Source organism: Bactrocera dorsalis, chromosome 1, assembly GCF_023373825.1.
Source record: "Bactrocera dorsalis isolate Fly_Bdor chromosome 1, ASM2337382v1, whole genome shotgun sequence".
NCBI classification, from domain to species: domain Eukaryota; kingdom Metazoa; phylum Arthropoda; class Insecta; order Diptera; family Tephritidae; genus Bactrocera; species Bactrocera dorsalis.
Window position 1 is genome coordinate 6,140,493 of NC_064303.1, and position 12,942 is coordinate 6,153,434.

The 12,942-nt window shown below is 31.9% G+C and overlaps 1 protein-coding gene across 1 annotated transcript in view; it reads left to right on the plus strand.

The window, feature by feature from the left end:
• Positions 1-12,942, plus strand: part of LOC109579481 (uncharacterized) — a 319,803-nt gene that overhangs the window by 153,116 nt on the left and 153,745 nt on the right. The window contains exon 6 of the mRNA XM_049446659.1: positions 7,969-8,196. Coding sequence (XP_049302616.1) covers positions 7,969-8,196 — 228 coding nt within the window. The remainder of the gene's footprint in view (positions 1-7,968; positions 8,197-12,942) is intronic.

The following is a 12,942-nucleotide window of genomic DNA, read 5'->3' on the forward strand; positions in this document are numbered from 1 at the left end:
CGTCCCTCGGGCGTACTTTTCACTTTTTGCCCTTGCATACTTAATGCTTTGCAGACGGTTTGCTATTTCTCTTCGTTTTCTAATAGATAATGTTTGTGCTCTTGTGATTTTTGTGTGATTTTCATTTATTTTTATTTACCAATATTTTTTTTTGTTTTTGATTCGCTTTCCTTTTTCCTTTTCATTTTGTTTCTTTTTTTTTGTTGTTTATTTACACTTTTTTTGTGTCACTCATTTTTGCTCATTTGCCCAACAACTCCTGAGATTTCTCGCTTTTAACGTTAAATAGCAATTTTGGAAACTTAAAAAAGTTTGAGGTCATTTAGTTTTCGAATTTGGAAGCACTGCTGTGTGCAATATTTGATTTATGTCAGAGGTAATTTTGTTCAGTATTGTGTGCCTTCAAATCAATTGGTGCATTTGGGAATTTCATACTTTTTGTTTATTTTTATTTATTTTTCATTTTTCTATATTTCTCTGTTAAATCACTTGAAATAAGTCAATGCACTCTGCAATTTAGAAAATTGCTCAATTTTATTTGCGAAATTCAACAGAGGCAAGAAAATTGAAATATGTTTCATCCCAAGGCGAAATGGCGGCATAAAGTGAAGAAGAGTACCGAAGGGAATTTGAAAATTTCTAAAATGTTTTTTTCTTCTCAAATACAGAAATATTTATGAAAGCTGCTTTTTTCAATTTATATAAAAATAAAATAAGGCGTATAGAGATTTTTTGTATATTATTTTGTAAAAATTTATCATTGAAACGATTGGCTTATCCCAGTACTTTTTAATAAGCAATTAAATTATTAATTCTCAGCCTAGATGTAGGCAACATTTCAGCTTGATTTACAATGCCTTAGCAAAAAAGGCAAGAAAATTCAAATATATTTCATCTCAAAGGGAAATGAAAGCATAAAATGAGAAAACGTATCGCAGAGTAAATATTTTTTTTTCTTTACAAATCCAAAAGTATTTATGAAAACTGCTCTTTTCAGTTTACATAATAACAAAATAATATAAAATACATCCTGAAGAGAAGTTTTTTTTTGTTATTTTTCTATTGAAATGAATGGCTTACCCCAGTACTTGGTAATAGCCAATTAAATTATTAGTTCTCAGCCTGAATGTAGGCAACATTTCGGTTTGATTAAGCATACCTCGGAAAATTGCTCAATTTTATATGCAAAATTCAGCGGAGGCAAGAAACTGAAATATATTTCAACTCAAAAGAGAAATGAAAGCATAGAAAGAAAAAAGTACAGAAGAGATTTACAAATTTTAAAATATTTTTTAGCTCTTAACTGCTAAAAATTTTGTTAGAGCTGCTTTTTTGAGTTTATATTTCAATAAAGTATTTTGTTTTGACTAAAGAAAATCTGTTGCTCATTTTTTAACAGTTTTCCATTGAAACGTGTGTATTATTCGCCTCTTTATAGATTATTTTATTAATCAATAAAGTTATTCGATATCAGCCTAAATGTAGGCAGCGTTTCGATTTGACTTACTAGACCTTAGAAAATTGTTCAAAATAATTTTTCATAATTTAGCGTTGAAACTGCTGGCTTATCCCCACTTTAAACCTTAAAAATGTTTTCAAAATTATTTTACCCCTACCTTATTCATAATAATTTAATATAATTTTCGACATCAGCCTAAGTGTAGGCAACAATTCGTTTTATTTGAATTATGTGTATCTACTAATACTTCTCAAATCTGTACATGTCAGTTAAATCATACGAAATTCTAGTTTTCTACTCAATAATAAAAAATAAAAATATGGAAAATATCATAATGAAACCTACATTTAGGCGAAATGATCAAAGATGAATGAATATATTTTGTTGGTGTAGTCGCATACGAACTGAATTATGGCTAAATAAAAATAAAACGTTGCATAAAATATATTACTTTTAATGAAGCTTTTGAGTGATTTGTAAGATTAGCAGTTACATTATATATTTTACAAAGCTTTCCTTTATACAAATATGGGGATTTATGGTGTCTTTTTTGTTTATTTTTTTTTAATAATTGTCTGCTATTAAATCTTGTATTTTCCAGCTTCGAGAATTTTACCTTAAATTAAAAAGTGCTTACTTGAAAAATTTAACTGCCTTTTATAAACATCGTACCCATCTCCTCCTATTTCTTCATTTTTTCACTTTCAATTTCTTGCTTTAAATCTGCTAAAAAAAACATTTGCAATACAATGATTTGCCTGCCGCAGACTTGCTTATCTTGCTGTTTTGCAAAAAAGGCGAAAAAATCGGAAATTTTATTTTGTCTGTTCAGCTAAGCTCGGTTTCTAACCACATGCTATACATCTTTATATTTGTAAGCATGCAACAACCACTTGTTTTTGTTGTAATACGCAGTAATACAATTTTGTGCTAATACCTGTACTTTTTACGCACTTCATGTATATTTCGATCCCTAGATGTAGATGCATGTATGTGTGTGTCAACGTCGTTTGCGCTTTTCTTTTTGAAGTGTCTTCAAACCTCAATAGTACTATCTGCAGGAATGTATTAACATTAATGTGCTGTGAAATTGTTATCAGGTGTAATATTGAGGTTGAAAAACCTGAAAAAATGTAAATGTCAAAAGAGATAGCTTAACAAAAAAAAAGTCTTAAGCATATAAAAGGAGCAGAAAAAGCAATTAAGCGAATTTTGAACAGAAATCTAAAGACCTATTTCTCTGTTGTTGGATAGTGGATTATGAGAATTATAGATGTAAATTTTAAGCTTACACTAAACTTGCACTGCCTTTGTCATCTTCTGCTCTGACTGATGTGGCAATTAAGACTGGTCAATTCAGGCTCTTCGACTACTACTTAGATCTACTAGAAATTCTAGAAATTCAAAGCTGTCATTCAATTTAATACTTAGCTTCATACTCAGAGCTTCAAGGTATTTGACTGCATTGGAAATTACTCACAATAACTCGCACGTATAGAGAAATATATTAATAGATTATACTCATAATATAAAGTAATAGATTCCTATCATCCTCATAAAACAGCTGATGATTAAGAAGATTCAGAACATTCAGAGATTATTTCACTATAGACGGAATCATAATAAAACCTTCTTTATCAAATGATTCTAATCTATTCCTTGTGACCAAAAGTAAACAATAATGTATTAATTTTTTGTACCCACTCCACTGTCAGCTGTTATTATCTAGTCTTTTTATTACTTTGTGTTCGCTAAGATTTTACGACATCATAACGCAAATTGTTAATCATGCCCAGAACAGAAACAGAAATGTATTAATTAGCCCTTTTTATGGCGCAGAATAAAATCAATATTTAACTACTTGGATTACCAGTAATAAATGCAGGCTAAAAAAAAAGCTGTGGTTTTGGTGGGGACAATCAGGAATTTATATGTCAGTATACCAAATATGGTATTTATAGTTTATTTACAAATATATTAAAGGAAGAACGACTGGCGCGCTGTTGTAAACTCGGCTATAACCACGTAAGCCGTCAATAAATAAGAAGGTATTAGTTTTTGTAAGCAAAATTTTTTTTTATTTATGTTCATTAAGGAGAGCGAAAAATTTCAACAAATTTATGGGTTATGAAGTAAAAAAAAAATATTTTCTTTAAGCACTAAATGATAAGTTGTTGTTACACTGCAGATTCTTTTAGAGCAAAAATTTCCAAAAAAACTCTAAACTCTAAAGGTTTAAATATGTAATCAACTTCCCAAGGGACAAACACGGGCTACTTGCCGCCTTCTACACTGACCATTGTAGACTCAAGAAGTACTTATATAACATGGGTCTAGCTTTTTGTGCGACTTATTCTGCAACATGGAGCCTGAAACTCCAGAACACCTGCTAATTGACTGCACAGCAGTTTGTAGGTGCAGGATTAAGGCCCTTGGATCCATGTTTTCACAGAGGGATCACAGCGCAGTGTACTGGAAATTATCAATATGCTGGCTGAGTCGTTGTGACTTAGGAAAGAACACAATAGACCTGACAACGTTAATAATTCTCAAAGAGCGCCGTACGGCAAAATGATTATTAAATTATTTAATCTAATCTAAAAATAAAATATTCTCAAATTAAATATTCTTATAATCAACTTCTTGAAAGGTGAAAATCTATATTTGTCGTAGATTGTCATTTATATGGAAAACTGTGAACGTTCATCGGCATCTTTTAAAATTAAACTAATATTAATTGCTCTGTTAAATTGCTTGGTGATCGTTCAGTGAACCCATTAGGACAAAAAATCTTGGCTGGCAGGTCTATCGTTTTCTTTGTATAGATACCTATGATATATACTGTGGGCAAAAAACAGTAAGATTATTTAATTTAAATTTCGCGCGAAAACCCATTTGCCGAAATATCCTTTTTCCAGGTTGATAGGACTATCAGTGACATCTGTGCCAAGCCCATCAAAATAATTAATAGTGTGCATACTAAAAATTTGTCTTACTGAAGTATATAAGGCGCATTTGGCGTTTTTTACGAGGAGTGAATTCATTCAACAAAGAAATTCCATTAAATATTGTGTGTGGAATCAAATTTCTGGTGCCGAAAGGTTGGTAGGACCGGCCAAAGAGTCAATAAGGAATACTTTTTGAGTGTTATGCGTCATTTCCACGAAGCTATTCGTAAAAAAAGGTCGGAATTATGGGCCGACAACTCTTGGTTTTAGCATCACGATAACGCACCGTCGCATAATGCATTCTTTCTTCGTGAGTTTTTTTTACCAAATTTTCAACCAATATCGTGTCGTAACAACCGTATTCATTTGATTTAGCTTCGCGTAATTTCTGGCTATTCAACAAACTCAAGCGACCGCTTCGGGTAAACCGTATTGAGTAAATTGAAGACATTAAACGTGAATCACAATGTGCATGGAAAGCTATTCCAGATATTGACTTTTATAACTGTGTGGTGGATTGATGTAAACTATGGATATTGTCGTATAGAGGTCAAGGAGGTTTACTTTGAGAGAACAACATGTAGATTTTGAAGAATAAATTAAGAATTTCAAAATATGAACAAAGTCTTACTATTTTTTGTCCAAGTACATCGTATGTGGCTTCATATTAACCCATAAATTCGGTGTAATTATTTTTTGGCCTCACCCTAATGTTATAGTTTTATAAGTATACGAATAAATCTCAAACGAAGGCAGCACAATTCTTGTAGTTGTTTGATTACCATTACTTAACCTATAAAAAATAATAAAATGAAACCACCCAGTTATCACACTGAGCTGTCATATGAATTAACGTTGAAAATTTCTTTACTATTTTTCTTTTTATATTTCTATAATGTGTGGTTTTTGCTGAACAGTGTACATATTTATAAATATGTGTACTCGTAGTTTTTTGGGTGGCCTAGAGAAATAAAATTTTATGACATCATTAGAAATTCCAAGTACCTCTCTCCTTACTAATCTATTATGTACATATTGGATGCTTGAGATTACTATGTGACCCACTTTTTACATTGAACTTGTATATTGATTTCAAAAAAAAATCATCAAACATATATAGTATACTTACATAGTTATGAACTAAGCCTCAGTGTAAATAGAGTAATGACAGTTTTTAAGACTTATTGTCTCCACCTCTCATTGTAAACAACATATTTTGCTAGAAAGAAGTGAGAATACTCTGAAGATTTAAAACCTGAGGAACTAGCTAGCGTATATAGAGAGACAGACGACATGGCTAGACTGACTGACTCATATTATCGCGCTGGTCACTTATATTATTATATGAGGGCTGCTATATATATTTCTGGCCTAATAATGAAAATAGGAATATTTATCAGCGAAAATGGTTTTATTTTTTTCAAAATATTCACCATCAAGATTTAAACACTATTGCAAGCACTCAAACCAATATTCGAAGCACTTTTTCCACTCCGATTGAGACACCTCCAAAACATGGTTTTTGAATGCTTCAACAGCATCTTCTGGCGATGAAAATCGTTGACCACGAATTATTTTCTTTATGTGTCGGAATAAAAAGAAGTCATTGGATGCCAAGTCAGGGCTGTTAGGCGATTGTCAAATTGTGCGGGATCCAACGAGAACAAACCTTTTTTACGGCCAGGTGTTCATGCAATATCGAATGTATGCTGGTGGGAGAAATGCATAGGCATGCCTCTATCTGAAGGTATGTTACATGATGGTCTTGCATTATCAGTTCACGTACGGCATCGATGTTTTCTGGCACAACGGCTGTTTTTGGACGACCTTCACGGAATTCGTCTTTGAGCGAGCGTCGGCCACGATTGAATTCGTTGTAACAGTTTTTCACAATGCTATCGATGCACTCTTGTCGTGATAATCCACGTCGAAAGTTGTGAAAAATGATCGCACGAAAATGTTCACGAGTTAATTCCATTTTTCGGCCGAGATGAATTTTTTAATTCCCTGTAAATAAAACAATTCACGATTAATTGACAAAACGTTCTGAGTGATGTTATGCTAAAAAATTTCAAACTTTCCAATGGAAATGTCAGATTGCACCTGGCAACACTTAGTGTTGCCTAGGCTAGAAATATATATAAGCAGCCTACGTATTAAAGTCTCTCCAATGCTTCCTGCTGTGTGTTAGAAACTTCCAGGCACAAAGTTCAGGAAATAAAAATCATAGGTGGTCTTTCATACTTTAATTGTTAAACTCTAAAGTCTATAAGATAACCTAAAATTATTACATAAGCATTATTGCACTTTAGCCTAAATGTAGGCAACGTTTTAAAAATTGTATCGCGACTTACGTATTTCAACGTGAAGTAAAGTAAGGTTAGAATACGTTAGATGGCTGCTTTAGAAAGATCGCACGTGGACGGCTATATACAGTCCTTTGTGAAAAGAAGAATTCCTGGGTGCAGTAAACTAAGCATACAATTGGGCGCCCTGATCACATATTAAATTATACTTTTAAACTTTACTGTTATCATAAAGAAAAAATATGGCGCTAAACTAGAGAAATATTCAAGTTCTCATAATGACCTTCAAAGATTTTATATTCAATATTTTACATTCCCCTTTAAAACCTCCGTTTATAAATTCATTCAATAACAAATATTTCCCTCCAAATTTTATTAGATTATTCCATTAAATTTTCCTTTCACCATATTTAGCAATTACTTAAAAAATGTCTAGAGCAAAATAAATATACAAATTTCTCATTCTGGCTTTTTATGTTATTGTAAGCTATATTTACATAATTGTGCGTTGCTATAAAGTAAATAAACAAGAGAGAAAGAATAGCAGGGAATAGCGAGATGAAATAATTTTATTTATTTCCCATTGATTTTCGCTGATTACCTGCAAATGGAAACAGAAATTTAAATAGCGATGGCAGTGAAAAGCTAATGCAAAAGTAAACAAAAATATATATTAAAGGATAAAAGAAATACGTTGAATGGATTTGTATAGCATACAAATAGGCGTATAATACAATTGAGAAAGATTGTATATATTTACATTAAGGGGGTATATACTCTTAGAAGTACAATAAAGCGTTTTTTTTAGATATTTGAATAGAAAACGAAATATGAAAATCATATTATTCATCATATTATAAAATGGTCAAAATATCGAATTTCCAAAAAAAAATATTTTTGGGCGAAAAATATTACACTTCAAAGTGTGTCACTTCAATTGAAGTTATTACTTGTACTTTCAATTATTACCTGACAAATGTGCCTTAAAGATTCGTTGAAATATCTTAGTCTATTTGCATAGCGAAATCTTACAATTACGCCTTTATCTCCGAAACTATAAGCCGGCTTAACTTCGAATTTTCGAACAACATTCTCACATATCTTTATACCAAACAAAAAATTATTGTTTTGGAATTCACATGTAAATTGAATCTCTAAAGTAATATTTCAAACTATGTTTAACTAGTTAAGTCACCTCTGTAATCTAAAAACCCATTTTTTACTAAAATAAATTTTCTTTTCTCTTTTCTTCCAGCTCATGCGCGTTTTACGTAATTTCAACATCACAAAAATCAGCGATTTAGAATTAATCTCGAACAGCACCGATCGCCTAGATATCACATTTCATTTCTTCGGCGTGAAGGGCGATTCCAATCGCATACGTGAGGCCATCACACGTATGGTGGAGCGTGGACGTATTGGAAATATTACACTAGTTTCCAACTACCATTTGTTTGACGAGAACCCACCGCTGAATTTATTGGTGAGTAACAAATTTATACCTTTATACGTAAGTAGTTATATTTGATTGTATAAGATAGCCTAATCATCACTAACTGTACGCTATATGCAGGCTCTAAAGAGACAATTTTTGTTATGGTTGAGAGACGCAAGAACACGTTTAGAACAAATTTTAAACAGCAGTATTCTGTATTCTGATGAAGTTTGGTTTTGAATTTTTGAATTCTCCTCAGTCTTTTCTTTTTCTCCTTAAACCACTTTGCAGTACCCCTTATTTATGTGCGCACTAGGTTGGACTCTCAAAGTGTGTTAATTTCTTTGACCTGCTTTCTCTATATTTCTTTCTCTCTCATTCACTAGATATATCTCTCTCTTTTATTCACTGTTGCTTGCACTCAGTATCACCCTATGTATACCCATCTCTATCGCTTTTTCTCTCACTCTCGCTCACTTTGTCCCTCTCCCTCCCTATGTCCCTTTCCCTCTGTCCCTTTCCCTCTCCCCTACTTCTTTCAGGCTCACAATTTCTATTTTCCCTTGTCCCAAGTTTTTTTTTACATTCTGTATCATTCTTCTAATCTCTGTCTATCTCACACGCTCTGTTCCTTTCTCTGTCTTCTCTGTCGTTCACTCTGTCTTTTTTCCCCTCCCTCTGTTTCTTTCAGGCTCTCAATGTCTCTTTCCCTTTGTCTCAGGTTCCTCTCTCTTGTCTGTATAATTTTTTCATTCGCTCTCACTCACTTTTTTCTTTTCACTCTCCCCTCTTCCTCACTCTCTGTCTCTCTCACCATTTACCTCTTTCGTGTTATCATTATTCCTACTCCCGCATTTCTTTCAATCACTTTGTCCCCCCTACTTCCCTTTTCTTACTGTGTCGTTCTCTTCCCTCTACCTGTCGTGTGTTCTCAATATTTTTTTCTCCCATATTCCTCTCTCCTCTAGCGAAAGCTTGAATAAGACATAAAAAGTATTCGCCTATAAGTCCTTATCCTAGGCTGATCGAAGTACCTCATCTCTTTGAGTTCAAACTCACTTATTTTGTTATACTTTTAAAAATGAAGTGTCATTATTATAATTATCATCTTAACCACCACATAACAAAACCGCAATTAATTTGACACTCCCGTTAAATGTCCCTTATTTATGTATATGATCTCATAACCCTCCGCACACAAAGCGCTCTGCAGCTGAGTACGTTGAATAAAAGTATGAAACTTCAACACTCATATGTATGTGTGTATGTGTATGTAAGGCTGTACAAGTGTTCAGTTCCATAAGTGTTAATTAATTTTCCCCATTTAAGGTATATACTGGCATTTAAAGCGATACTTGAGCGCATTGAAAACAGTGAAAGCGATAAAAAATCAATTAACACTTATATTTACTCTCACCACTTGTGCACCTGTACATGCACTACAACAACAGCAACAAAGCGGGCTATTACTTAACTTACTGCATACACTCTCTGGGCCACATAAGATCATCTGTGTAATTAAACGGATATGCGTAAATATTTATTTGTTTATTTATTGGTGTATGCGTAAGGGTTACCAACTGCGCTGACATCAAATATTTACCCACACACGCACACACTCGCGCTTACTTTGCAATTTTTTAACAACTGTCACTCAATACTTTTAATTAAAAATAACTGTACATACATATGTATGTACTTATGTGTAATATAAAAAATTTAAAATTGCTGACACAATAATGCGCACAAAAGTATGCAATATTTATGAGATAATGCACGGTGGCTGTGATATGTGTATGGATTGCATGGGGAATATTTATTTAAAGAAAAACTTGAATTAAACATTTTTTTTTAATTTGATTGTTTAAAAATAAAAATTAATAAAATAAAAAAAATATAAAAGATAATAATAAAAAGTATTTTTTTTTTCACAAAAAAAAATTTAACAAAAAAAAATTATTTAAAAAAATAATAATATTTTGTATATAATAAAATAAAATATTAAATATAATAGAATATTATTTAAGAAAATATATATTTTTTAATGACATACAAAATACTAACTAAAAAATTATTCAAAAAATAGAAAAAAATATATTTTTTTGTTAACATTTGTTAACAATAATGTTTGAAAACTATTACTAAAATACTAAATATTTATAAACGTATTTTAATAGTTTAAAAATTCATATATTTAAATGTAAAATTCAAAATTTAAAAAAAAAATTTTTTGGGTTTCCAAAAAGAAAATATTTCTAAAAAATTCTGAAAATATAAAAATGCAAAGTAATAAAAACTAATGCAGAAAACTTTTATACTAATTTTATTATATCAAAATTTTATCAGAATTTTACAACAATAATATAAAAGAAGTAGGCATTGTTAGAAACTATACAAAAATTAATAAAAAAAATTTTCAATAGGTCAACAAGTTTCATATTTTTATTAAAAATCAGTTTTGAAATTAAAAACAAAAATTCAAAATAATATTAAAAATAACTCAAACAAATTTCATTCAAACCAAAATATAAAAAAATTTTCATAAAAAATAATTACCTACCATTTCACCTCTCTCGCCCCACCGTGCAATGTTCATAAAAGCATGCCATCATTTGTGGGCAACGCTGTGCGGCAACACTTAACACTTTCACACTCTTGTGAAAATGAAAACATGCAACACACACACATACACACAAACAAAGTCGGTAAATAATTTAAATAGTGCATGAGCGCCGCTGCTACCACCTGCAGCAATGGCGTACAAAAATAATTATTATTCATGAATCCATAAACAATATACTCATTAAAAATGACCGACAAGTACATATTGTTGTGTTATTGCCATTTGCCAGCGTTATTGTTGCTTTTGTGTTTTTGTTTGTGTGCACGCTCTTATGGCAAGTGTTGTACGCTTCATAGACCAATCAATCACCAACACACACGCATGTACATACAAGGAAAATAAAGTGCTTTTATATATGTATTTAACCAATAATTGAAATAGCTGCGACTAAATGTTGTGTTATATAACGCTTGTTTATTGGAACAATAACGGTACTCGTATATGGCTATTGTAATGGCCTTCAATGAGGAGGCAGGTACATATTGAGCAACCTTTATGAATAATAATTGCGGTGCATTAAAGCAGCAGCTGATCGCAAATTTTCACTTCAATGGATGGTTTTTTCATGATTTACACTTTTTGTTCTTTTGTATTAAGATATGCCTTGGGTTGCTGGAGTGTATGATTAACAAGAAAATCATTATGCTATGCGCATATAAAGTATTGCTTGAGGTAATATGAAGGACTTAAGTAAGGAAGTAGTAAGTGTGCGTACAGTTAGGCAGCATTAATGAAGGTCATGTTAAATTCGCCAATTCTCTGTTTGTTCTTGTCTTTAAATGAAATCCACAAATTACAAATTATATATAGAGTTAGATTCCATATAAGAGAGCTACTTTACCATATTCTACCTATAGCTGATTAACTTTGTTTAGCTGTTTATAATGTTCTAGCATTTTTATACCAGTTCAATTATTTTATACCAGTTGTGTTTTATACCAGTTCCTTTTTATACCAGTTTAGATTTTATTCCATTTTATTTTTTATACCGGTTTAGTTTTTATACCAGTTCATTTTATACCAGTTTAGATTTTATTCCATTTTACTTTTGTATACCTGTTTAGTTATTTTATACTAGTTTATTGGTTTTATAGCAGTTTAGTTGCATTTTACCAGTCGTTTATTCAATTCGTCACTTGTTTGTTTACTTTTATCTATGTGAAGACAATATATCACTTGAATCAATATAAGTCATAAGAGTACCTTATTGAAGTGATATACATTAAACGCTGATATCTCTTGTTGGTTATACTGATTTAGTTGTTTTATACCAGTTGGTTATTCGATTCACCACTGTTTCAGATTTTTACTTTTGCAGGCAGATAAAGTAAGGTACTTATTAATATTATGTCGGGGTCAGTTAGGTTAAGTTACAATCGCCAGCAGAGATGCCACTTGAACCTCTTAGAACGCCGGCTCATTGTGATATCTAAAATTTCTATATAATAATCAGAAAGGTCCTTATAATGTAATAAAGCGAATTGAACCTAGAACAAATTTTTTGAGGCAGTTAACCGAAACTGATCGCTTTTTTTTCCTGACTTGTGACTGCCGAGATTTTTAACCTGAGTCTTATACAAAATGGATTATAGAGGAAAAGAGTGCCTGGATGCTTCTTCCTCCCTGCTATTGAGCAAACAATTCTTTCGATTGCACGCAAGATGAAACTAAAAGCAAGTAGAATCAAAGATATGAACCTTCTGCGTTCTAGTCTATATTAGAATGAGTCCGCAGTCCCTTAAGACATCGAGAAATTAGTTCACGCTAGTTCCAAAGTGCTAGAACCAAGAAGAACAAAGGGAATCCGACTCATCCCGACTACAATGTAATTGGACCGAGGTTACTTCCTTATTTTAAACAAAACAAAATTGACTGGTCCTCCTTTGACTATTTTGATGGCTATGCAGTATTCAGCAATTCCGCTATAATGAGATACTCAAACGAATCTGATATTAAAAGAAATCTTTTGTTATTGAGCAGGTAAGTAACCTGACTGACTTTGAGCGCACATTGGAGGAGCTGAAAACTAATTTTGTCGCTCTGCTGTGTAATTGAATTCAGAGATTCCTGAAAGAGGCTAGGCTTCGAAGCGATACATTTACTGTAGCAGCTATTAAGTAGCAACCATATCAGCTTTTTCGAGAAAACCTCTCTTCCACTTCCTTACCCCT